Source organism: Sus scrofa, chromosome 14 (genome assembly GCF_000003025.6).
Source record: "Sus scrofa isolate TJ Tabasco breed Duroc chromosome 14, Sscrofa11.1, whole genome shotgun sequence".
NCBI classification, from domain to species: Eukaryota; Metazoa; Chordata; class Mammalia; order Artiodactyla; family Suidae; genus Sus; species Sus scrofa.
The window spans coordinates 110,840,512-110,868,176 of record NC_010456.5 but is presented as its reverse complement, the minus strand read 5'-3'; the positions used below and the strand labels follow the sequence as shown (position 1 = coordinate 110,868,176).

Below are 27,665 nucleotides of genomic sequence, written 5' to 3'. Positions count from 1 at the left end.
GCCAGCCTGACAGGACTCCTGTGCCTCTCAGGCTTCAGAGAGGGACAAGCGACATCAAAAGCCAAAGAGGACATCATTCTAGCCTACAAAGGACTGCCATGAGCAGTCAAGCAGAGGGAACAGAGTGGCCAAAAATCTCTCTCTGTGTTATAACGCTCACCAAAGGAATGTTATAATTCTTTCTGGTTTGTTTAGTAAACTGACATTTCTTGAATGTCCACTATGTACCAGGAGCTATTCTAGGTGCCAGGGGGATCCAGCAGTAAATAAAACAGACAAAAAGTTCTGTCCTCCCTTCTAGTGGTGGGGGACAGATAATAACCGACTATATATACATACATACACACATGCTTATATAGAGTGTGTTAGATGACATAAATGCTCATGGGAAAAATAAAGCAAGCAAAGGAAACAGGTAATATCGGGGAGGCCAGCAATTTTGTGTAGGATGGCTAGGGAAGGTGTCACTGGAAAGATAACAGTTGAGTCAAAGTAAAAAGAAAAAGAAAAGAAAAAGGGAACAAAATCATCTTTTACTTGGGAAAGACAACTGTTAAGCCACTAACAGTTTGGGCAAGTAATAAATTGAGCCCTTTTGTGTTTAAGGGAAAAGAATTTCAAGAAGTTTTTAAATGAGGGAGATTCAGGAGTTCCTGTAGTGGCGCAGTGGTTAACGAATCCGACTAGGAACCATGAGGTTGAGGGTTCGCTCCCTGGCCTTGCTCAGTGGGTTAACGATCCGGCGTTGCCGTGAGCTGTGGTGTAGGTTGCAGACGTGGCTTGGATCCCCCATTGCTGTGGCTCTGGCTTAGGCTGGTGGCTACAGCTCCAATTCGACCCCTAGCCTGGGAACCTCCATATGCCGCAGGAGTGGTCCAAGAAATAGCAAAAAGACAATCAATCAATCAATCAATCAATCAATAAAATGAGAGAGATTCAGACCATGGATAGTTGGAGGACCCTGGAAAGTAAAGGGAATATAAGGATATTCCTGGAGGCTGGAGAGGAAAGGGCAAATACAAACCAGGTTTCCCTCAATATTTCTTAGGGACTGACTTTAGGGAACAGGATAATACATGTACTGCAGGTGCTGTTTCTGTGGCAGCCTTATACCAAGAGAGCCCTAGAGAATTATAAGAAAGAAGAAAGGAAAGAATAAAAAATATGAGAGGACAGATTCTTCTGATAAATTCTTTTTTTTTTTTTTTTTTTGTCTTTTGTCTTTTTAGGGTCGTACCTGCAACATGCGAAGGTCCCCAGGCTAGGGGTCTAATTGGAGCTGTAGCTGCCAGTCTACACCACAGCCACAGCAATGTGGGGTCCAAGCCATGTCTGCAACCTACACCACAGCTCACAGAAACACCGGATCCTTAACCCACTGAGCAAGGCCAGGGATCAAACCCCCAACCTCATGGTTCCTAGTCAGATTTGTGAACCACTGAGCCACAACAGGAACTCCTAAGTGACTCGTCTGTACAGAGAAATTGGCACAACATTGTAAATCAACTATACTCTAATTTAAAAAATTCAAAAAAAAAAAAAAAAAAAGACAGAGAGAGAGAGAGATGAATCCAAATTAAAGCAGGAGCTATAGAAAGCTAGCTAAACTTTTACCTGTCCAAATAACTAATGCTTTAAGCCTATATGATGTTTAAGGCCTAAAAGTGAATGGTTACTTCTGCATTTTATTTATTTATTTATTTATTTATTTATTTTTTGGTCTTTTTGCTATTTCTTGGGCCGCTCAAGCGGCATATGGAGGTTCCCAGGCTAGGGGTCGAATTGGAGCTGTAGCCACCAGCCTACGCCAGAGCCACAGCAACGCGGGATCCGAGCCGCGTCTGCAACCTACACCACAGCTCACGGCAACGCCAGATTGCTAACCCACTGAGCAAGGGCAGGGACTGAACCCGCAACCTCATGGTTCCTAGTCAGATTCGTTAACCACTGCGCCACGACGGGAACTCCGGTTACTTCTGCATTTTAAATTTAAATAATACTTCCAATATCATTGCTTTTTCCAACATTTTTTTCTAAAAATCCAAGTGACTCTATACCATTCTGGCCTTTTAGTAGCTCAAGCTAAGAAAACGAAAGTGGATTTGCCCACTTGTGTGACATCATCTCCGAAAGCACATTACACCTGGATATCTGGAGATGACACTTTTCGCCACAAACATTAAGACTACTGGAAAGTTGGAGGAAAAAATGATTAGACCCAACAATTTCAGACTTGGGTGATAGGACACCCATGGAAACCTAAGCTTAATTAATTAGAAGGCAGTATAGCCCAGCAAGTTCCCTAACTTCTCTAAGTACACCTCCTCATCTGTAAAATGAGAGCTCACAGGGCTCCTGCCAAGAATCCAGTGAGATCATGCAAAGCCCTTTGCACAACGTCTGGTACAAAGTTAGGCATCCAATAAATGGCCACTGGCAGCATGAGTCATCTCCATTATTACGAATTTACCTGAGCAGCCTTGGCAAATGTTGGTCCATGGTAGCGGCCACCGATGCGCAACACATCCTCTGTACAGTAAAAGAACTCAGAGAAACCGTAGAATTCACTGTTATTGAAGTCAATGGGTGACTGGTAGATGCCATTCAGCGAGGCCTGGCTGGTGTTGGATCGAGCCAGCAGGGGGTTCAGCATGGCCCTGCAAGCCACCCAGTCCCCTCTTCCTCGGACATGCAGGACCTGGCTATTCCTTTCCACTACATCTGTGAGTCCCACAGGCAGGCAGGGATCCAGAAACGGATTGTCAGGACTCAGACCTGTCTTCTGCCCCAGCAACCTGCCATAATGACAAAAACAACAAAATACATCACTAGTGTACTCAGCCTACTTTAAGATGCTTCACAGGTATCTTATTCTCCTGCATGTCACCCTAAAAACAAGGATGGAGTATTACCATGCAGTTGCATCACATGAACATTTAAATTATGCAAATGCAATTTTGAAGCAGAGAGAGAGAGAGAGAGAGAAATATGGCAGTGATTTTGTTCAACCCTTCAGTCAACAAGGACATTTCCCAGTGTATAGGGAAACTGGAGATATGACTCTGCTGTTCTCCCTCCGGTCTTCATTTCCACCTGCCTCTTAAAAAAGTGAAGAGCTCTCACCAGGCTGAGCGCAGTTCTAATGTTTAAAAAAACTGGGGGGAGGTGAAGCGGAAGGGCTGAGGAGTCTCCTGAGGACGGGATCATGTCAGGGGTGCAGGGACACATGCCGGGCTCTGAGACAGGAGGGGAGGGGCAGGTTTTGAGTCCCACCACAGCCATCACACAGCTCTGGTTATTTAAAGTGTATACTTGTTTAGCAAGTATTCTCATTTCTAAGGAGATTAACATGCAGATTTAGCCAAGATGGAAATTAAGTGTAGGCCAAATAACTTTGCCAACTACAGTTAATTATTCATCAGCTCCTAAGACAAATGTTGAAGAGTGGACTTCCTGGGATGAAGAGGCACCCACGAGTGTACATGGGAACGTGGTGACGCAACAAAATGCTTTCAAACAGGTGAAAAAAAAATCCTATTTTAAGGATGTGTTACTGTCTATAAGGAAAACTCAGAAAATTGTTATTAAAAAGAGAGAGACATTAAGTTTTAACATCCCAGGAAGCCAAGGTTTCTCTATAGGTTAGTAACTACACAAGATGAATAATCAGTCTTCTGAACTAGTAACTTAAGACACATGGTAAGAAAATACCACCGAATGAGAAGATAATGCAGCCTGTTCTAAGGCAAGAGAAAACAGCAGACAGAGATAAAAGAGCAGCAAACCAACAAAGGAAGAAAATGGAAAAGGAAGCACAGTGTTTAATAAAGAAGGACCAGAACTAAATTAGTATGAAACTTCCATAGTAACTGTTCTTCAGATGCCACAGTGTTAGCAGGAGCAAACTGACCTCCACAACCCAAGCAACATTCCTATGGATTTAGGAGTATTTTCAGAACGCAAACATACTGCTTGATTTTAATGCATTCTTCAATCATCTAGGATAACAGGATTCTCCCAAAGTACCTTGAACTCTTAGAAGCTGAGACTTAGAAAGACAAAACGACTTACAATACAATATTTTCTTCAGCGTGCTCCCAATATAAGACAACTGATTGCTGTAGAGAAATTGTTACAAATGGGATACACCAGTACCTCTCCAAACCATTGTTTCCAGCTAAATAAATGGCGTAAATAATTTTATGGTGGAAAAGGACTGCTCTCTATTATGCTTTCCTTTTTTAAAAAACATTTTTTTTAATTTTACTTTACTATTTAATTTTATTTCATTTGGCTATGCCTGTGGCATATGGAAGTTCCCAAGCCAGGGATCGAACCTGTGCCAGAGCAGTGAGCTGAGCCGCTGCAGTGACAACACTGGATCCTTAACCCATGACGCTACAAGAGAACTCCCTATTATGCTTTCCTTTAATGTGCATAATGATAAAAATAATTTAAAAATACTAAAAAAAAATCCCACAACTATTTGTACATTATAGTCTAAATACCTCATCTGGTACACAAAGGAAGAATCAGCGATCTGTCCAATGCTGGAGGAAAAAAATGGCTATTCTGGACTTAATGAGAATATTTTAAAGGTTAATTTTGACTACACATGCTTTTAATCTTTTATGTACACCATAGAACCTTAAGTGCCACATAAGATGCAGCTCCTCTGTAGTTCAGCAAAACTGTCCTGAGTGATTTCATGTAGAAGGAACTTCTAGCACATTATACGGCATAATTTATATTAGTGACTTCATCTCACTGATCTTCTGATGCTGTGGCAGAGCAAGAGATCACCACAACAAGTCACTGTACTTTTTTTTTTTTTTTTTTTTTTGGCTGCGGCAAGCAGCGGCTTGATGTGGGATCTCAGTTCCTAGACCAGGGGTTGAGCCCAGGCCACAGTGGTGAAAGTGCTGAGTCTTAACCACTAGACCACCAGGGAACTCCCCACCACTGTACTTTTTTGAGTCCTGATAACAAAGACTAGGAGGAAGTCACACGCAGATCAAAGTGGGACTACTAACAGAGGGTCTCTAAAAGATGCCATCCCATTGGCAGGGGTGGTCAGGAAGGACGAAGCAAGGATGTATCTGTCCTACTAGGATCCATTTCTTCCTAATATCTGTAGCCTGACAACTTTCTATTTCAGAATCACAGATCCCACGTCAAACCCACCTGTTTTTGTGTAAAGTCTCATTCAGCACAAGGTCTTCATAGCGCTGTCGGGCAAAGTTGCCCCCAAAACCCAGAAAAGTCGTGACGTAAACCCTGTACACGTGTTCAGTATGTTGCACATCGCAGCCCAGGTTGAATTCAGCCAGCAAGATCTTTGCAGCTTCTTCCTGTAATACAATGGAAAGGGAATTTTAATTTCAGTTATTTCTTGAAAGGTATGACATTGCTAATACAGCAGGTTTCATTTGCAGCAACTACTCATTAATAGGTCTTATAGCATTCTTTCATCCTCATAGCATTACTTTATTATTTTTTTTTTACTATAAAAGCAACATGTACCCCAGAAATCACTGATTGGTTGCCCTTCAATATTTCGAGATCATATCCTTCTTTTAAAAATTTATTAAAGTATACTTGATGTACAATGTTTCTTCAATTTCTGTTGTACAGCAAAGTGACCCAATTACAACACAGTTCCCTGTGTTGTACCATAGGGACTCCTTGCCCATCCATTCCAAATATGAGAATTTACAATCTAAAACCCCAAACTCAGAATTTCCGTCACAGCTCAGTGGTTAACAAATCCAACTAGGAACCATGAGGTTGTGGGTTCTATCCCAGGCCTCGCTCAGTGGGTCAAGGATCCCAAGTTGCCGTGGCTCCGGCACAGGCTGGCGGCTACAGCTCCAATTAGACCCCTAGCCTGGGAACCTCCATATGCTGTGGGTACAGCCCTAGAAAAGACAAAAAAAAAAAAAAAAAAAAAACACCAAAACAAAACCCCAAACTGCCTGTCCATCCCACTCCCTCCTTGACTCCCCCAGGAACCACAATATGCTCTCCTTGGCTGTGATTTGTTGCTGTTTTGTAGATAGGAACACCTGTGCCATATTTTATATTCCACAAATAAGTGATAGCATATGGTGTTTGTCTAATTGAAAAATGGGCAGAAGACCTAAGTGGACAATCCTCCAAAGAAGACGTACGGATGGCCAACAGGCACATGAAAAAATGCTCAACATCACTAATTATTAGAGAAATGCAAATCAAAACTACCGTGAGGTACCACCTCACACCCAGTCAGAATGGCCATCATTAATAAGTCTACAAATAACAAATGCTGGAGACGGTGTGGAGAAAAGGGGACCCTCCTTCACTGTTGGTGGGAATGTAAATTGGTACAACCACTATGGGAAACAGTATGGAGGTACCTCCGAAAACTAAATATAGAACTACCATATGACCCAGCAATCCCACTCCAGGGCATATATCTGGACAAAACTGTCATTGAAAAAGATACATGCACCCCTATGTTCGTCACAGCGCATTCACAATAGCCAAGACATGACAACAACCTAAATGTCCATCGACAGATGAATGGATTAAGAAGATGTGGTACATACACACAACAGAATACTACCCAGCCATAAAAAAGATAAACTAATGCCATTTGCAGCAACATGGATGGAACTAGAGATTCTCATACTAAATGAAGTAATTCATAGCATTGTTTTAAACAAACACATAAAATAACAAGACTATATAAAAAGGAGCACATCAGAGACTAAATAACAAATTAGACACTAAAACACTTTCTGTAGTTAAATAGACAGTAGACTCATTACAGATGATATCATTTTTTCACATGTACTTTTCTGATTTTCCAACTTTCTAAAATGGGATTGTACTATTCTCATAATGGGGAAAAAAAAATCCTTTGCCAAAAATAAATTTAAGGAATTTGAGAGAGCATCATGAGATCTATTCTATGGCTTTTCCTAAAACTATTCAAGAAACTCTAATGCTCTCTATACAGATCTGGGGATTAGAAAATTTCAATTTTTTTTTGGTCTTTTTTGTCTTTTTAGGGCCATAGTCGCAGCATATGGAGGTCCCCAGGCTAGGGGTCTAATCGGAGCTACAGCTGCCAGCCTATACCAGAGCCATAGCAATGCTGGATCCTTAACCCACTGAGCGAGGCCAGGGATCAAACCAGCAACGTCATGGTTCCTAGTCCGATTCATTTCTGATGCGCCATGACAGGAACTCTGAAAATTTCAAACTTATTGTACCTCTATTTTTTTTTTTTTTAACTTCAGGTACAGAGGTTGAATTAATCACATTCCCCAGTTCATGGCATATTATCACGGCAGAGTCCCACTTTTGTATTATTTATTTACTTCCTTTTATCCTCATACCCACTTCCATTCCAGCTCCCTGCCACAGGCAACCATTCTAATGTACTTAATGTATAACGCTTGTTTGTATGTATTGTTTCAAAATGGGATTGTTTTAAATGTATTAATTTTTAACTTATGAAAATGCTTGTGCCCAGCAATTTCACTCCTTGGTATATACTGAAGAGAACTGAAAACTTAACGACTACACAAAAAAGGGTACGTGAATTTTCATAGCAGCATTATGCGTAATAGCTAAAAACTGGAAACAATTTAAATGTCCATCGGCTGATGAATGAATAAAGAAAATGCTCCATGGTCATACAGTGGAATGTGATCAGCCATGAAGAGAATAAAGTGCTGATACTTGTTACAACGTGGATGAACCTTGAAAACATTGTGCTAAATGAAAGAAGCCTGACACAAAAGGCCACATATTTTATGGTCCCATGTTTATGAAATACCAGAAGAGGCAAATCCACAGGAGACAGAAAGTAGGTTAATGGTGGTCAGAGCTGGGGAAGGGGAGTGGTGAGTAACTGCTAATGAGTATGGGATTTCTTTTTGAGGTGAAGAAATGTTCTGGAATTTTTTTTTTTTTCTTTTGAGGGCCGCACCCAAGGCACTTGGGAGTTCCCAAGCTAGGGGTCAAATAGGAGCTGTAGCTGCCGGCCTACACCACAGTCATAGCAACGTGAGATCCAAGCCCCGCCTGCAACCTACAGCACAGCTCACAGCAACACTGGATCCTTAACCCACTGAATGAGGCCAGGGATCAAACCTGCATCCTCATGGCTGCTAGTCAGATTCGTTAATCACTGAGCCAGGACAGCAACTCCAATGTTCTGGAATTTGAGAGTGGTGATTGCACAACTTTGTGAACTGTACAAAATAATTAGGCATTTAGGATTATACAAAATTTTTAAAGTGCTATTGTGTTATGTCTCATTGTTTCTTTCCTTTTTTCACTAAGCACAAATATCCATTCTATTGCTATGTGTACCTCTCATTTGTTACCTGCAAATATACTTTCTATACCAGTGTCGCTTTCTAAGAATGCACACAAAAAGCCATTTGTTTAGGACTTTCAGGCTTAATGCTACCTGTCACTATTTCTTAGTATCAGAATCATGCCTTCATTTTACTGGTGGGTTATATACTTTAGAATATAGACTACAAAGTCTCTCAACTCAGTTCCCAAATCTCCAATCCCACCACGGACTTCCCTGCTGACTGCCAAACCCACATTTCCAACAGTTCTGCTGGATATTTAGACACATTCTTTCCTCAGATACCTCAAAAACTCCACATACCCAAAACTGAACTGGTTGGTTATAGGACTTCAGAGACAGAGACCAGAAAGACACTCTCCCCAAACCATACTGGTGTGCTTAGCAACAGCCCTGCCCCTTCCCCTGGGATCTCTCTCTCTCAGTGACTGGGTTCCTCGCCCTTCCAGTTATCTAGGCTGGACCCTCAGCACCTCTAGCCATCCTCTCCCTACCCACATCACCACCTTACACTGGTTTTTTACTTCAAAATATCCCTTAGAATCTGTCCCCTCCTTTCATTTCTACTCACACTGTCTAGTTGAGCTTCTTATCACTTCTCACCCAAGATTCCCTGAACTACAGTTCTTTTTCCTAACACCAAAATTATTTTGTTAAAAACAGACTGGCACCCAGTCACACAACTGACATAGTCACAAAATTTAGAGCTGAGGAAGACCTTCAGAGTTTAATTATTTCATAGATGATGAAACCGAGGCTTATATGACTGCGTTACTCAAAAACCTTTGCTGGCTCCCCACTATCTACAGATAAAAAAGCCAAACACTCCAGTACAGCACCCAAGACTCCTCATGATCTAATTTCATTTCATCTTCCCAATCTTCCTATTACCACATTTGAAAACCACACATGGCACCAGGCCATTCATCATTCCCTGCACACTTTGGGCTCTCTACTGCTTTTTCTGTGCCTTTGTGCATACTGCTACCTCCCTGCAGATGGCTCTCCTTCAACCTCCACTATGCAAAACCCTGTGATTATCCAAGGCCCAGGTAAATACCTTACTTTCCATGAAGGCAGCATAAAGAATCCTATTCAAGCCTTTGTGAATGGAGTTGACCCTGCCAGTTGACCCTGCCAGTTCCCACATTGCCGCAGCTTTCTGTTTAGACCCAAGCTTCTCAAACAGAAGTGATTTTGCACCCCTACAGGCATTTGGCAACCTCTGAAACTTGGAAGACACTTCTGATTGTCAAAACCGGAAGTCTGGGGGAAGTGGGTCATTATGGCATCCGATAGAGACCAAGGATGCTGCTGGACATCATATGATGCACAGGACAGCCCTCCACAACAAAGGCTTACTCAGCCCCAAATGTCAGTAGCACCAGTGATGAGAAATCCTGGTTGAGATGAAACTACAACACTGTTACAGTCTGCCTGTTATTACAGGCTATCTCAATTGATAGATTATAAGCTTTGGAGGGCAGTGTAACATCTTATTTCTTGCACATAATAGGTGCTAAAAAATGTTTTCTTTCTTTTTCCTCTGTATGATGGAACTTCTCCCTCACAATACATTCTTTACATTCTAGTCAGGTTGGAATAGAAGAAGCACAACAATGAAATCATCAGTAAAGGGAAGGGGATAATTTAATGAACAAGTATGTAAAAAATTCTTTACTCCAGGAATTACATTGTCATGTTTAATCCTCAGGCAACTCTTCCAGATAGGTAATATAATTGCTAAAACGTATTAAATGTTTACTACACGCTGAGCAGCTTGCTAAAGCGCTTTACACCCTGATATTATTTCACCCTCTTGATTTTATGAAGTAGATACTACTATTATTCTCATTCAACACATAGGAAACTGAGGCTCAACTGAGAGGTAACCTACCCAACATAACACAAGCTGTTGAGGATCTGAACCAATATCTGGATCCAGGCCACTTGGTCTAAGTCCAAACACAGTTCCTTTCCTTTTCAAATATCAGCATTTCTAGCAACTGAATTTCTCCAAAAGGTAAAATACCTGTTGTGGAGGAAGGACAGAAGTTGAGGTAGGAACTTCATAAGCAATTTGGAGAGAGGCTCCTCCCATATCCAGTATCCCTACTGTCCTTCTGCGTCCTGTTGCCAATTCCTGGGGAGCCTCAGCATCTGACTCTGAAATAAATATGGGAACAGAAGGGATATAGTAATTAAAAGCCAAAATTAAGTTAAAAAGGGGGGGAAAGGCAACCTAGAAATCCCTTCAAAAGTTGAAAGCAAACTGAAATAAATTAAGCTACCTGTACCATCTGTATATCATACGGAGAAGAATTATTTTAAGTGACTTAAAACATGGTATTCTGACTGTATCTCCCTTGTAGACTATATCTTAATGACAAAAGAAACAAATATCTTAAACTGCATTCCAGGAGTCTTACTGATAATACATTATTGGCATTATTATTTTTAAACTACTAAACATACATTATGGAATAAAGTAAATAAATGTTTATGTAAATAGCTTTAGGAACAAATATTCAGCATAAGGGAAAAAGGATTTGATTTTAATATAAAATCAGAGAAATTAAACAATAACCTTATAATCTTACATACGAATTGAAACTATCACTATGAGATCATGATTTATCTTTCCCTTTCTAAAATACATATTTTCTAGCTCTGTCCACAAAAAAAGGCTACAAGCAATGATAACCAAGAGCATTAAGCACCCTTGGCATGTAGACCATGGTCTCTAAACATCATTTTCCACTAAAAAAAAATGAGGGCTCCTTAGAAAAATGGCCAAAAATACAAGATGAGTATGGAATACCTTGGTGTACCAAAATGCCAGGGAAATAAAGACTATTGGGATCACAACAAAGGGTACATGAGCCAACCTAAAGGTGTTCCTACCAGCCAGTGATGGTATAACTTGAGCACCAAAAGGAATAATGATGTGAAGGACTGCAATGCCTCAAATACATTAAAATTCACAAGTCCATAATGATACTGAAAAAACACCCAAAAAACTTCACTGATTACTTTTGGAAATCGCTAGGACACCAACTAACTCATTACTCAAAAATTTGAGTAATGGGAATTCCTGTTGTGGCTCAGTGGGTTACAAAGCCGACTAGTACCCATGAGCATGCAGATTCGATCCCTGGCCTCACTTAGTGGGTTTGGATCCAGCGCTGCTGCAAGCTGTGGCATAGGCTGGCATCTGCAGCTCCGATTTGACCCCTAGCCTGGGAACTTCCATATGCCGCAGGTGTAGCCTTTTAAAGAAAAAAAGAGAGAGAGAGAAAAAAAACTTTATTAATAAAAGGAAGGAATCAAGGGTTTCATTCTGTATGTCCCATAAGAACTATATTTCAGGATAAACAAATGGCTAATGAAGAAAATTTCATTATATAAAAATGAGAACTGCTGTTTAGTGGTGGTGGTGGTGGTGGTGGTGGTTTTTTTGTTTTTGTTTTTTGTCTTTTGGGGGCCGCACCTGCAGCATACGGAGTTTCTCAGGCTAGGGGTCCAATCGGAGCTATAGCTGCCAACAAGGTATCTGAGCCATGTCTGCGATCTACACCACAGCTCACTGCAATGCCAGATCCTTTATCCACTGAGCAAGGCCAGGGATGAACCTGCATCCACAAGAATGCAAGTCAGATTCGTTTCCACTGAGCTACAATGGGAACTCCAAAAATGTTAACCTTGAAGTGGAATGAATGACAGAAAAACCACCACTTTGCAACCTCTAATGAAAAAACAAATCTAAGCAACAATTGCAATTAGCTGCTATAACCATTAGGTGAAAAATAGATGGATTTTTTTTTTTTTCAGTTGCACCCATGGCATGTGGAAGTTCTGACCAGGATCAAATCCAAGCCACTGCAGAGACAATGTCAGACCCTTAATCCTCTGTGCTACAGCAGGAACTCTGGATAGAGCATTTTTTTTTTTTTTTTTTTTTTTTTTTTTTGTCTTTTGTTGTTGCTATTTCTTGGGCCACTCCCGTGGCATATGGAGGTTCCCAGGCTAGGGGTTGAATCGGAGCTGTAGCCACTGGCCTACACCAGAGCCACAGCAATGCGGGATCCGAGCCGCGTCTGCAACCTACACCACAGCTCACGGCAACGCCAGATCATTAACCCACTGAGCAAGGGCAGGGACCGAACCCGCAACCTCATGGTTCCTAGTCGGATTCGTTAACCACTGCGCCACGACGGGAACTCCATGGATAGAGCATTTTTATAACAGAGCATATCAGGCTGGCAATATCTAACCCTGAATACATGATCAGTTTTCACATGACTAAAAGTAAGACAATCAGACATTATAAAAGTCCTGATGTGATACAGCAGGAAACACTGAGCACCACTATGATTTACTCTTACCGAAAAAACTGAATCTGAGTCTAATCAATCTTTATATCTATCTAATCTCCAGTTTATAGTACATAAGGGGGGGATGAGAAACATGTTAAAGATCCCACAAAGATTCAGTCAACCAAATCCAGAATGCAGCAAATTCATTCTATCGAGTGACCCAGTTTTGGTTGTTTTGGTTTTTTCGTTTGTTTGTTTTTTGTTAAATGAATGATTTGAAGGGGAAAAAAAAAAGAATTGAGGGGGAAGGTTAACTGGTACAGATTAAAAAAGACCTATCAATCAAATGTAATTTGTGACCTATGTTCAGATTCTGATTTGAACAAGATAACTATAAATAAATTTTCTTGACACAACTGGGGACTCCAGTATTAGATGGATATTATGATATTAGGAGTTAACTTTGTTAAGTTTAAAAATGGAACTGTAGGAAGTTACCCGCTGGCAGCTGGTTAAGGATCTAGCATTGTCACTGCTATGGTTCTGGTTACTGCTGTGGCACAAGTTTGATTTCCTAGCCCAGGAACTTCCACATGCCAAGGGTATGGCCAAAAAAATACAAATCATAAATAAAAATAAAAATGGAACTGTGGATATTCTTATTTGTTTGTTTTGAAACTCCTTATCCATTAGAGGTATTTACTGAAGTACATGAGGATGCGATGTGTCTGAAGTTTTCTTTCAAATCCAATAAGGAAAAAAACCTGTGTTGTGTAGGAGTGTGGGAACAAAAAAAAACCGGGAAACTGTTAAGAAGAGTTGAAACTTGGTAATGGACTCATGGAGGTTCATTTTATTAATTATCTACTTTTATGAATGTTTGAAATTTTCCATATTAAAAAGTTAAAAAGAGGAGTTCCCGTCATGGCGCAGTGGTTAACGAATCGACTAGGAACCATGAGGTTGCGGGTTCGATCCCTGGCCTTGCTCAGTGGGTTAACAATCCGGCGTTGCCGCAAGCTGTGGTGTAGGTAGCAGACACGGCTCGGATCCCGAGTTGCTGTGGCTCTGGCATAGGCTGGCAGCTACAGCTCCGATTCGACCCCTAGCCTGGGAAACTCCATATGCCGCGGGAGTGGCCCAAGAAATAGCAAAAAGACAAAAAAAAAAAAAAAAAGTTAAAAAGAAAACAAAATAGAACTGGAAAATGAAGCATCTTAAGTTTTGAAAAAAGAAAAAAAGAAAAACAAGTTAAAATCAGCACTTATGTACTACTGACAGGTTATAACATAAATCTTTTGGGCCTTAGAACTGCCATAAGAAGACAATATTACTCACCATCCTCATGGTCAAATCTTCCCAAAACGAAGTTGATTCCGATCCATGCATAAACACCTAAGTAAGAAATATAAAAGCCCTTGCTTAATTTTCTACTATTATAGCATGTACCTCTCTCCCAGAGCTGCTCTTTTCCTCCTTTTCTTGGAAAAAAGTGATTGTTTACTCTATACTCTCAGTGTATGAATTTAAGATCTTTAATCTTGTGATGTTTTTCCCTTTTAAAATTATTCGCATTTTCTAAATTTTCTACAATAAATAGGAATAATAAGTTAAAAACAAACCTTAAAAACAAATGTTAAAAGATGTAAATCTTGTAGTTCTAGTTCTGGCCAAGATGGAGTTAATAAGGACACTGAATACAAGATAAAAAACTCTAGATAGAATGTTTGGAGTCGCTTTCTGAGAGCTCTGAGAGTAAATGACAGTGGGCATGTTGGGAAAGTCAGAATTTAAAGCACCACAAGGATTAGAAAAACGGGGCTCCAAAGATTCAGAAAGATTGTGGAGAAATTCCTTGCTTTAAATTTTTTTTTTTTTTTTTTTTTTTTGTCTTTTTAGGGCTGCACCTGCCACATATGGAAGTTTCCAGGCTAAGGGTCGAATCGGAGCTGCAGCTGCCAGCCTACACCACAGCCACAGCAACACAGGATCCGAGCCGTGTCTGTGACCTACACCACAGCTCATGGCAACTCCAGATCCTTAACCCACTGAGTGAGGCCAGGATCAAACCCGTGTCTTAATGGATGCTAGTCAGATTTGTTTCTGCTGAGCCACAATGGGAACTCCTAAAAAAATTTTTTTAAAAAAGTTTTTTCTTTCGTCTACCCCAGGCAATCCTGCAGCAGCCGAGGTAGAGACTGGGTGGGTGCCCAGAACTCTGAGGGATGTGGCTCCTCTCTGACCAGAGCAGATACAGCTTCAAGAGTTGAGACAGATGCCCACTGCTTAAATAAGAAAAATTTTCCCCTCTGTCCTCTACCACTTAGCTCTAGATATAGATACAGTCATGGGAAATTCATGGCAGTGTGGGCAAGTTAAATACCTGCCTGGCTTTCTGACCAGAGGACCAAGAAAGTGAGCCTCAGGAAACCAGAAAGTATCAGGGAGATTGTGGTGGGTAGAGGATGAAGTGTTACATGATTTCACATGCAAGATCTGACTCTGAACAACATATCAAAGATTTTCAGAAAAGTAAAATTCAAAAGATCCAGGATACAATATAAAATGACTTGGGGAGTTTCCGTTGTAGCTCAGTGGAAACAAATCCGACTAGTATCCAGGGGGATGTGGGTTTGATCCCTGGCCTTGTTCGATGGGTTAAAGGAGCCAGCGTTGCCATGAATGTGGGGTAGGTTGCAGACATGGCTCAGATCTCATGTGCTGTGGCTATGGCATAGGCTGACAGCTGTACCTCCAATTTGACCCCTAGCCTGGGAACTTCTGTGCCTCAGGTGAAGCTCTAAAGAAAAAATAAATAAATAAAAAATAAAGTAAAATGACTTGGCATACAAAGAACTAAGCAAATCTCAACCCATAAGGAGAAAAAAAGATGCCAACCCTGAGATGACTCAAGTGTTGTTATTATCAAATAAAAATATTAAAGCAGCTACCCAACTAGGAAATAAGAAGAGTCTTACAATGACTAGAAAGATAGAAAAGTCTTAGCAAAAAAGTAGAATAAAACCAAACGGAAATTTTCAGATGGAAAAATGCAACACTGAGATTGAAAATGGTGAATCTGGAATTTCCATCATGGCTCAGCGGTTAATTAATCTGACTAGGAATCATGAGGTGGCTGGTTCAATCCCTGGCCTCACTCAGTGGGTTAGAGGTCCAGTGTTGCCCTGGGCTGTGGTGTAGGTTGCAGATGCAGCTTGGATCCTGTGTTGCTGTGGCTGTGGCAGGCAGCTGTAGCTCTGATTAGACCCCTAGCCTGGGAACCTCCATATGCCGTGGGTGCAGCCCCAGAAAAGCCAAAAAAAAAAAAAAAAAAAAAAAAAGGAAAGAAAAAGAAAATGGTGAATCTTTTCCTTTATGTGAACTGCACCTAAAAGACATAAAAGATTTTCTTTTTCAAGAACTGGAAACAATTCATTACACAGGCTGCATTTGGACTATAGGAGAACATGCATTCAACTCCACTCAAGCACCACAAACCCAAAATACAAGCTTTTAAACCTCAAGGCCCAGTACCTTCCTGCTTTCCAGAGATCACTTCTGCCTGAGACTGAGAAAAGAGGAAGTCAAACTCCAGAGGTAAATCTTTCACTAGATCAGCCAAGATAGCCAACTGCTTCCTGTAAGAAAGAACAAAAAACCTAAAAGTTACTGGTTAAACTCTCTTCTCACAAACAGAGCAGTTTGACTTCTACTTAGCCTTGTTAGCGTTCACTGTTCACGTACCCAATCCACTGGATCCCTGTTTGTGTTTGGTACCCTCTTTGATTTCAAAAGTTTAAAATTACTCAAAAGCATAACCTCCTTCATACAAAGCAACATGGTAAAAGTACCTTTTCCTTTATATGTTATTGTTTGTTTGTTTTAATGGCTACATCTGTGGCATGGGGAAGTTCCCAGGCCAGGGACTGAATCCATCCCAGCTGCAGCTATGACCTACACCAGATCCTTTAACCCACTGCACCAGCTGGGGATCGAACCCACACCTCCACAGAGACCCGAGCCACAGCAGTCAGATTCTTAACCCACTGTACCACAGCAGGAACTTCTCCTTTATATAATGTTACAATTCAAATAATATTAAAAGATGAGTCTATGGTTCTATGCCTCTCAGAGGCTAAATATGGATAAGATACAGGAAACTGAAAGCACAGTTTCATAACCTATAAGACAGATGTAATTATGTTGTTCCTAACTACTATGAAATGAGGCTGTTAAAGATACAATCTCATGCGCAGATCTTAGGCAATTCAGAAACAATGTCTCACATCACCACATAAGCATTATTATTCCACAAGTGTTGACATGATCCTTTACATAAACCAACAATGAACTTTTAAATCTCCTTATTTCTATATTTCAAGGGCTGATTTGTTTTTTCTTCATAAAAATTTTACCATTTGAAAAACCCAGAACAGATCAAAACCTTTGGGTCATAATTTGGGGATAACATTTGAAGCTTAGTATCCACAGGGCTGTTTTGTCCTCTAAAGTTTTACGTTATTGCTGTTATCAGGTAAAGAAAAACAAAGAAACAAAGCTCGAAACTACTGATTACAAATATATTTTACTGGTTATACTAGTTGCCATCATGACTTGATGAAGAATGCTCTTAGCGCCTGAAAATGAAAATTACATTTAAAGTAGTAATTTTCAATATAATGTCAAATATAGCTTCTGAAAAAGCTTATTGTTATAAATACTCAATTTTTTTTTTTCTTTTTAGGACCGTACCTGCAGCATATAGAGGTTCCCAGGCTAGGGGTCGAATTGGAACTGTAGCTGCCAGCCTACACCACAGCCACAGCAACTCGGGATCTGGTGGTCTTCAGCCTACACCACAGCTCATGGCAATGCAGGATCCTTAACCCACTGAGCAAGGCCAGGGATCAAACCCACGTCCTCATGGCTACCAGCTGGGTTCACTGACTGCTGAGCCATGATGGGAACTCCTACATATTAAATTCTTATGATAAGAATTTGTTATGGGGAACGAGAGTTGCTGTTTTGCCCTCCTTATTGGATATGCTTCTAAACTACCCATGGAAGGGGGCCTGCTGACTTTGGTTATGACATGGAAGAAGGGGCACCAGCACACGCTGCTGTTTGGAATGTAAATTACTGGTACAACCTAACAATGGGCAATCCAGGACTATGTATCGAAAATTTTCGTGTGCTTAACCTTTGACCTGGCTGTTACATTTTTCAACATTTATTGCAAGGAAATCAGCTGAGCTAAAAAGCAATAAGAATACTACAGCATTATTTATAACAATGAAAATCTGGAAATTACCTAAATGTATATCAGTAGACACCAGTTAGGTAATTTATGGTATATTCATACCATGTAAACCATACAAATGTTAAATGAGGTCAGTTAATATCTATGTGTACTGACATGAAAAGATGTCCAACATATTTTGAGTTTTAATAGGTTACAAAATAGTACATATAATATGATCTCGATTTATGTTAAAAAACAAAACACTTCATATATTGCACAGGATAGGACAGAACTTTTGTCTTTTTAAAATTCATTATTGTTGGAGTTCCTGCCATGGTTCAGCAGAAACGAATCTGACTAGCATCCATGAGGACACAGGTTCAATCCCTGGCCTTGCTCAGTGGGTTAAGGATCCAGCGTTGCTGTGGCATAGATCAGCAGCTACAGCTCTGATTCGACCCATAGCCTGGGAACCTCCATATGCCATAGGTGTGGCCCTAAAAAGACAGAAAAAAAAATTCATTATTGTTTAGTAAAAAAACTTCACGGCAAAACAATGACAACTGTTGAAGCTGGGTGGTAAGTAGATGGGGTTCATTATATTATTCTTTTTACTTTTACATACATTTCAAATTTCTCATAGTAAAGTTTCTTTTCTTAAATATCACCTTGCAATTCCTTTTTTTTTTTTTTTTTTTAATGGCCAGGCCAGAGATCGAATCTGAATTGTCAGATCCTTTAACCCACTGTTCTGGGCTGGGATCAAACCTGCACCTGCACGGCAACCTGAGCCTCTGCAGTCAGATTCAAAATGGAGACACCTCAGTATAATTCTCTAAAGGTATTTCCACTACAAAATAAAAAGGAAGTGGAACAAATTCTGGTAGTCCACACCTTTGGCAAAGAAATAAAACCTAGTACTCATAAATTCAAAATTCAGTCCAGGTGATTCAAACCCATTTTGAATATTGCTCATAAGTGCTAATAAATGAACAAAGCATTAATTATACAGAACAGGTTCTTGCAGTGATAGTTACACTTATTTCAACAATTACAGTTGCCTTACAGGTACCAGTGATTTCATAAGCCCAAGATAGATCTAGCCTTTATTAAAAGCGGTGATCAGAAAATAAGTTAAAAGAAAAGGCCAAGTTCTTTAAAAATTAAGATGAAATAAATACTAATATTCAGAGCTTCCACACTGACAGCAAACATCTTAGACAAATGGGATGGAGCTGCAGAGTTGGTTTTGTTAAATAGAAACTTCTTTGAATACAGAGGCAAGGCTGGGCAGTGCTAGGAGATGAGGCAATCCTCTCCTTTGCTCCAGACACACGAGAGCCTGCTGGTTGGCTTTGCCCTTTTTGACCTCCGAGTCAGCTTTTTCTCTGGTCCTCCACCCCCTGCTCCTTGTCTTTGAGGCCTCAGTCCACTCACAACCCTGTGATGTGGCACCACCTGTGTCATCCATACACTCTTCTCAGGGTTTCTAAAATTTTGAATGATGTATTACTTATGCCAAAAACAAAAATTTGAAATTGTATGTGTGGTATGATTACAATTTTGGAGAAATTACACATAGATGTACAGAGAGAAGGGAATGTGACAAAATGAAGTAGTTTTGATAGGATGGTAGAATTATAACTTTTTTCTTTCCTTTACGTTTTTGGGGAGGTGGAGGTGGGTGGAGGTGCACCCTCAGCATGCAGAAGTTCCCAGGCCAGGGACTGAACTTGTACCACAGAAGTGGCCTGAGCCACAGCATGACAATGTCAGATCCTTAACTGCTAGGCCAACCGGGAACTCCCTGTTTGCTTTACTTTTAATATTTCCTTTAATGATGTAAGGTTCTAGCAATAACATTTTAGTTTTAAAAGTAAGTAAAAACAAACAAAGAAAATATTTATGTATATTTTTTGCTTTTTATCATCACACCCACAGCATAGGGAGGTTCCCACACTAGGGGTCTAAACGGAGCTGTAGTCACTGGCCTATGCCAGAGCCACAGCAACGCGGGATCCCAGCTGCATCTGCGACCTTTATATACCACAGCTCATGGCAACGCCGTATACTTAACCCACTGAGCCAGGCCAGGGATTGAACCTGCAACCTGAAGTCGGATTCATTTCCACTGTGCCACAATGGGAACTCCAAACCAAAAAAAATTTTTAAAGAGCAAGATATGTGGAAAAATAAGGAGCTAGAAGGCCTCTCAGGTTGACAAACAGCTACATAAAATAATCCGCTTCTCAACAGAAAACCAGGGAGTAAACCAGTAACTCCATGTCTGAATAGAAGGAAAGAAATCTTCTGAAAGAAATGTTGACATACATTATATTGCTGGAATGTTTGGCACAAGCAAAATGAAGTCCTACACATACCACAGAGATTTTTGTTGCTGTTGGCCAAGTATATAAAAGGAAACTTTGTGGGAAAGGGAATTGCTATTTACCAAGAAAAAATATTGAAGCTAATAAAAAAATACCTAATAACTATGAGATTGTGAACATTCCAGGAAGATGGATGCTAAAGTTAAGGGAGTGCATTCCCATTCCATGACCATAATAAGTCCGGTGGGGTCCAGGAGGTGTCAAAGGGAAGAAATCACAAACAAGGAGGGGTCTGACCTAAGCATAGCTGCTGCCTCTTCCTCCCCCTCCTCTTTCAGTGAAGGAAGATGAGATGGCAAGAAGCCAGGCTAAATTGACAAGATCAGAGCTCCCGCTGTGGCACAGTGGTTAACGAATCCGACTAGGAACCATGAGATTGCGGGTTTGATCCCTGGTCTTGCTCAGAGGGTTGAGGATACGGTGTTGCCGTGACCTATGGTATAGGTTGCAGACACAGCTCGGATCCTGCGTTGCTGTGGCTGTGGCGTAGGCCGGCAGCAACAGCTCCGATTAGACCCCTAGCCTGGGAACCTCCATATGCCAGGGAAGCAGCCCTAGAAAAGGAAATAAATAAATAAATAAATAAATAAATAAAATGAAAAGAAAAAAAGAAAAAAGAAACTGACAAGGTCAAGTTAAAAAGACTTGACTGGTGGGAGGTGAAAAAATCAGTCTAAAGCAATGGAGAAGGAGCTTTGCAAATAGCACCAACTATCACCAGGGGGCCAGGCAAGTTACAAAGAAAGCCCCATTCCTACCAGAGCCAGCCTACTAGCCCCCAGGTACCCAGTCCCTCAGGTGACCCTCCTACTACCCTTCAGAAATCATACTCCCCCTCTAGATGCCTCATGATCCAAATTTATCACCATCATCACTGCTCCCAAGCCGCAATCAAAACTAAGGATCTTTACGGCCATTTAAAATAGACAGTGATCCCAATTAAGCAAATGACATGAAGGTGTGAACAAGAGATTGTGAAATAACAGGGTGTAGGAGTTTCTCTGCTCTTTTTTGAGCAAGGAGTCTTTTAGTGCCACCTATTGATTCTGTGTGATGTACCCACATCCCACCTTCAGACCAGAGAACCACAGAGAAGCATGCGTGGAACTGGACTTTCAACTCCTGTGTCACCCATTCTCCTGCATCTCACCTCTCGGGGAGGAGCCTCATGCCTGCTGTGCAGAGAATGTACAGTGGGGTCTCCTTGTGCTTCCTCACAGGCACATGGGCAGCAGCGAAGCTCAGAAGAGGACGAAGGTAATCGCTGGAATGTTCTGGGGTGTCTGCCATTGCAGAGATTCCTTAAGTAAGATAAAATACTTTCTTTAAAAAGCAGATCGCCTAAACTCCAAAGACTGCTATCTCATAAGGTTCTGTTTAAGGTTCTAAACATTTATTTCTTTATAGGAGCAGGGCTCCAATAAATGAGATATCCCGCCCATTACCAAGAATCTCAAGAAGAAAAAGGTAGCTTTCTTTTTCCCTCTTCTTTCATTTCTGTAGCAGATAATAGAGATGGACCATGAAATAAGTTCCAGTTAGTACCTGGCTTGATTTTTTTAACCACTGGTTGGCTGTTGCGGTCTCTCATCTGTTTGATGTCCAACAAGTCATGGGGGTTCCCATTATGTCTTGGCCAGAAATAAACAAAAATCCGGGAGCCACTGCTGCCACAGTCCACAACAAGTCCATAATTTAGATTTGGATCTTCAGTGTCAGTAGCTTCAAGATCCCCTACTCGAGCCAAATATCTACATCAGGCAAAAAGAGAAACTAGTATTAAGCAGCCTCGTCCATGAACAGCATCACCACTTAATCCATTTGTTCATAAGTTTTCATTAAGTACCTACATGTGCCAGGTACATGGGACGACACATCCCCACAAAGGAATGAAACAATGATGACCATATTTATGGATGTATATGAGGCAACAGCTGGTTTGCACTGAAATTAGGTAACTAAAAGACTCCTCCGAGTTTGGAGACAGTACTCAAACTGGTTAGGGTAGCAAATCTTTTATCAAGCATTAAAGGGCTTATAGGCCTGAGTAAACAATGAGCCACTAAATTGGGGGACTGTTTGCAAGACATGGAAGCAACCTAAATGTCCACTGACAGAGGAATGGATAAAGAAGATGTGGTACATATATGCAATGGAATATTACTCAGCCATAAAAAAGAATGAAATGCCACTTGCAGTAACATGGATGGACCTAGAGCTTATCATCCTGAGTGGTCAGACAAAGACAAATATCATGATATGACTTATATGTGGAATCTAATAAAAATGATACAAAAGAACTTAGTTATATAACAGAAACTCATAGATTTCAAAGCCAATCTTTCGGTTACTATAGGTGAAACTGCTGGGGAGAGGGAAGAAATGGGAGGGTGGGAATAACACATGCACTCTACTGTATAAAATAGATGATTACAAGAACCTATGTAGAACACAGGAAAATCTACTCAATAGTTTGTAATAACCTATATGGGAAAAAAAAGAATGGGTATATTTACATGTACACTCTGCTGTACACCTGAAACTAATACAACATTGTAAGTCAACTACATGCCAACAAGGGAGTTCCTGTCATGGCACAGCAGAAACGAATCCAACTAGGAACCATGAGGTTGTGGGTTTGATCCCTGGCCTCGCTCATTGAGTTAAGGATCTGGTGTTGCCGTGAGCTGTGGTGTAGGCAGCAGACGCTGCTTGGATCTGGCATTGTTGTGGCAGGGGAGTAGGCTGGCAGCTATAGCTCTGCTTCTACCCCAAGCCTGGGAACCTCCATATGTCACAGGTGCAGCCCCAAAAAGCAAAAACAAACAAACAAAAACTATACACTAATAAAATTAAATTTAAAAGTAAATAAATGAATTGAGGGGGCATTTGCTACTGCACACTAGATAACCAAAACAATCCTAATAATTTCTTTGCTATTATCTATCCTTTCTGTATATAAACAAAGAATACTGAGGAATGATTATCATTTAATGTGTTTCTGGGTGGTGGTATTTATGGTCTTTTCATTTCACACTTTATATGGCTAGAATTGCATTAATAAAAAAATATATTCCAGGAGTTCCCGTCGTGGCGCAGTGGTTAACGAATCCGACTAGGAACCATGAGGTTGCAGGTTCGATCCCTGGCCTTGCTCAGTGGGTTAAGGATCTGGTGTTGCCGTGAGCTGTGGTGTAGGTCGCAGACGCGGCTCGGATCCCAAGTTGCTGCGGCTCTGGTGTAGGCAGGTGGCTACAGCTCCCATTCGACCCCTAGCCTGGGAACCTCCATATGCCGCGGGAGCGACCCTAGCAAAAGCAAAAAGACAGAAAAAAAAAAAAAATATATATATATATTCCATAAATACAACAATTCTTTATTTTGCAATTATAAAAAAAGAATGTTTAGGAGTTCCCGCTGTGGCATAGGGGTTAAGAATCAACTGCAGCAGCTTGGGTTGCTGCAGAAGCACAGGTTAGACCCTTGACCCAGTACAGTGGGTTAAAGGATCCAGCATTGCTGCAGCTATGGGGAAGGCCCCAGGTGCAGCTTGGATTCAATCCCTGGCCTAGGAACTTCCACATGCCACAGGTACAGCCGTAAAAATTTTTTCTTAATTACAGAGTTCCTGTCATGGCAGTTAACAAATCTGACTGGCATCCGTGAGGACACGGGTTTGATCCCTGGCCTCTAATGGGTTAAGGATCTGGCGTTGCTGTGAGCTGTGGTGTAGATTGCAGACACAGCTGGGATCTCACGTTGCTGTGGCTGTGGCGTAGGCCAGCAGCTGCAGCTCCAGTTTGACCCCTAACCTGACAACCTCCATATACCACGGGTGTGCCCCTAAAAAGACCAAAAAAAAAAAAAAAAGAGAGAGAGAGAGAGAGAGAATATTTAGAAAATAAGGTATGGAATATAAAGAATAACAATAAAACAATGCCAGTTTACCCCACACAAATTTTAAAAAATAAAACATTACACTTTTTGAAAAAGCTTCTAGGCTCTAGGACATTAGTAGTTTGTGTTGAGATTTTCTCAGAGTCTCATTCCAAGATACCTGGCTGACAGCAAGAAGATGGAACATCAAAGATGTTAGCATCAAAACCCCAAGGTATGAGTCCTAGCCCTGGCACTTTCTATGCTATGTGACCTTCAGAAAATTACTTAATTCTCTCAGGCTGTTTCCTCATCTCTGAAATAAGGATGGTTAGGAGTCTCTACTTTCAGAGGCAGTGTGTGTTGAGCAGTTAGCACAGTGCTGTGCTGCTACCTCTGCTCTTATTGTTACCCTATAACTACTGCCAGAGCAGTTAGTAGAAGACTCTCTGGAGAAAAGGGCTGAAATGTCCAGGAAAAAAAGAAAGCTAAAAGTTGGTAAAATGCTTCTGAGTGGTGAGGCTTTAATAAATATTAAAGTTCCCTCAGAGTCTGAGGGTCCGAAAAGCACAAACATCTCTGATGACTCCTCTTCAAAGGCTTCTCTTGAAGAGGAGCCCAGTGAAAATAGCTTTCAGCTTATTACACACACAAAAAGGAGAGCTTTTTCTTGGTGCTAATATGCAATGTATGATAGACAAGCTAAAATTTGGTCTTCTAAATTCTTTTACATTTGAATAAGTATTACTATAGGTTGAGCTAACAATTGAAATAAATGCCCTGAAAGCAATGACTCAATCTTCTCAAGTATTATGGCTATAATACTCCCTTCTCCTTATATGATCTCTGCCCTACTCATCCAACATTGGCTTTAGAGCGAACTCCCAGATCCCCAAGGCCCTGACGTTAGAACCCTTCAGAACTAGGTTTTGTGAAGCCTGAAACTAGTATAACAGGGAAAGCAGTCTTTTAAACAAAAGAGTCAGCATTTCCAATACAAAAGAGGGGCCTGCAAGTGAGGGGGCTTGAATTGTAGGTAATGTTAACTTCAAAGTAAATCCACCTCTGGTCAGAACAGCCAGCCATGTGTCATACCCCTCAGAACCATCTAGCCTGTGTTTACTGGTGATTTCATATTGCTACACAGACCACAAACAAAGGTCCTCCTTTTGGACAGAAAAGCAAACCTGGTGAAAAGAAGAACATGTAGAACTAGTTCTGAAACCAAAAAGTGGAGCTGAGTACCTTTCCTATTCTATAATGCAAAATGTATTACTTTAAAAAGAAAGGATTTACATCTAAGCTTCAAAAGAATGCTGTAAATTATTGCCTAGGATAGGGTCAGGTGGAGCCTTTTTCTGGATCTGATATGAGAGTGAGCTGTGGGAAATGAAGCAGGTGGTAAAAATCTGTTACATGCTGAAAAGTTTACAGCCCTAAAGATTCCATTTCACCACGAACCTTCTTCCCATTCTAATCAAATTACTCGCAAACATGGGCTCATAATCCACCAATCAACTTATATAACAGCTCACTTCTATCACATGAAAGCTAAGCAGATGCCTAAGTGCAAACAGATTAAAAAGAAATAGGCAAGTTAATGTATCTCCAGCCCAAAGTGGCTTTTCATTTCTCATCAGCAATCACAGATCTTTATCTGGTTTCCTTCACTGAGAACCACCCCTTCTACTTCTCTTCGAAAAGATTCTGGATCCCATTCTCTCCTGCTTAATGAAAAACTTTTCCCACTACACTGGTTCTCAAACTTTTGGGGCTTACAACCCCTTTATAATCTTAAAATTTACTATACCCCAAAAAGCTTTTGTGTACATGTGTTACATCTAATATTTACCATTTTAGAAAATAAAACAGAAAAAAATTAATATGTATTAATTTAGATACAATGACAAACTGATTAGATATTAACATAGTTTATGAAAAATCTCTACGCTTCTAAAACAAAAAAAGTTATAAGACTGGTGTTTTATTTATCTATTTTAAAAATTTTTTTCTTTTTAGGGCCGTACCCACAACACATGGCTAGGGGTTGAATCGGAGCTGTAGCTGCCGGCCTACACCACAGCAACAGCAACGAGGGATCCAAGTTGCATCTGTGACCTACACCACAGCTCATGGCAACACTGGATCCTTAACACTGAGCAGAGGCAGGGATTGAATCCGCATTCTCATGGACACTAGTCAGGTTCATTACTGCTAAGCCACAACGGGAACTCCAAGACTGGTATTTTATAGTTTAGCAAATCTCTTTATGGTGTCTGGATTAATAGAAAACAGCTAGATTCTTATATTTGCTTCTGTTTGTTTTGTCTTGTATTTTTGTCTTTTTGTCTTTTCAGGACCGCATCTGCGGCATATGGAGGTTCCCAGGCTAGGGGTCTAATTGGAGCTGTTGCCACCGGCCTACACCACAGCCACAGCAACGCGAGATCCAAGCTGTGTCTTCAATCTACACCACAGTTCACGGCAACGACGGATCCTTAACCCAAGACAAGGCCAGAGATCAAACCTGCAACCTCATGGTTCCCAGTCAGATTATTTGCGCTGCACCATGACGGGAACGCCTATATTTGCTTCTGTACTCAATCTGCTAGGATATGTTGTTTTGATTGAAGTATGTGAAGAAAACCCAGCTTCACTAAACATGTTGGAAAAGGGAAGAATACTTTAATAGCATTTTTAGATCATTATAGATATTCCTCTTTGATATTCCTACACTAAAAACCAACAAGCGGCATTTCTTAAAGATTAGTTGCAATGTGGTATCTAAACCCTATGTAGGAACTTTTCATAGTCTAACATTTAAATCTCTGTTTCTGTTGTGGCTCAGCAGGTTAAGAACTTGACCTGGTGTCCATGAGGATATGGGTTCAATGCCTGGTCTCACTCAGTGGGTAAAGGATCCAGCATTGCAACAGCTGCAGTGTAGGTGGCAGATGTAGCTCAGATCTGGCCATGGCTGTGGTGTAGGCCTGCAGGTGCAGCTCTGATTCAACCCCTAGCCACAGTTGTGGCTGTAAAAAGAAAAAAAAGTCTCTGGTCCGTCTTTCACTTTGAATTACTTTTCCGTGCATGATGTTGTTACATCATAAATTGGAAAATATTGGTTCATTTGGCTATGCAAATCTTCAATTTTGACACATTTCATTCTACCAAAAACCACCCATTTATTAACATCATTACTAATCTTAGTAATCAAGAAGTCTTTTACAATCAGCAATTAAAAAAGAATGAAATCATGCCATTTGCAATAACATGGATAGACATAGAGATTATCATACTAAGTGAAGTAAGTCAGAGACAAATACCATATGACATCACTTATGTGTGGAATCTAAAATATAACACAAGCAAACTCATTTACGAAAAAGAAGCAGACTCACAGACACAGAAAACAAACTTACAGTTACCAAAGGGAAAGTGTGTCAGGGAGGGACAAATTAGGAGACTAG

At 40.7% G+C, this 27,665-nt stretch overlaps 1 protein-coding gene and 1 pseudogene across 3 annotated transcripts in view; one reads left to right on the top strand and one right to left on the bottom strand.

Annotated features, from left to right (window-relative positions):
* The window catches only part of ENTPD7 (ectonucleoside triphosphate diphosphohydrolase 7), a 50,140-nt gene that overhangs the window by 9,796 nt on the left and 12,679 nt on the right, over positions 1–27,665 (bottom strand). For all 3 annotated transcript variants that reach the window (XM_003359322.4, XM_005671381.3, XM_005671382.3), the window contains exons 4-10: positions 21,865–22,070; positions 21,470–21,620; positions 16,222–16,325; positions 14,026–14,082; positions 10,404–10,537; positions 5,185–5,351; positions 2,471–2,795 (exon numbers count right to left, since the gene is read on the bottom strand). In XM_003359322.4, coding sequence (XP_003359370.2) covers positions 2,471–2,795; positions 5,185–5,351; positions 10,404–10,537; positions 14,026–14,082; positions 16,222–16,325; positions 21,470–21,620; positions 21,865–22,070 — 1,144 coding nt within the window. The remainder of the gene's footprint in view (positions 1–2,470; positions 2,796–5,184; positions 5,352–10,403; positions 10,538–14,025; positions 14,083–16,221; positions 16,326–21,469; positions 21,621–21,864; positions 22,071–27,665) is intronic.
* On the top strand, positions 2,803–4,628 carry LOC102158194 (annotated as a pseudogene).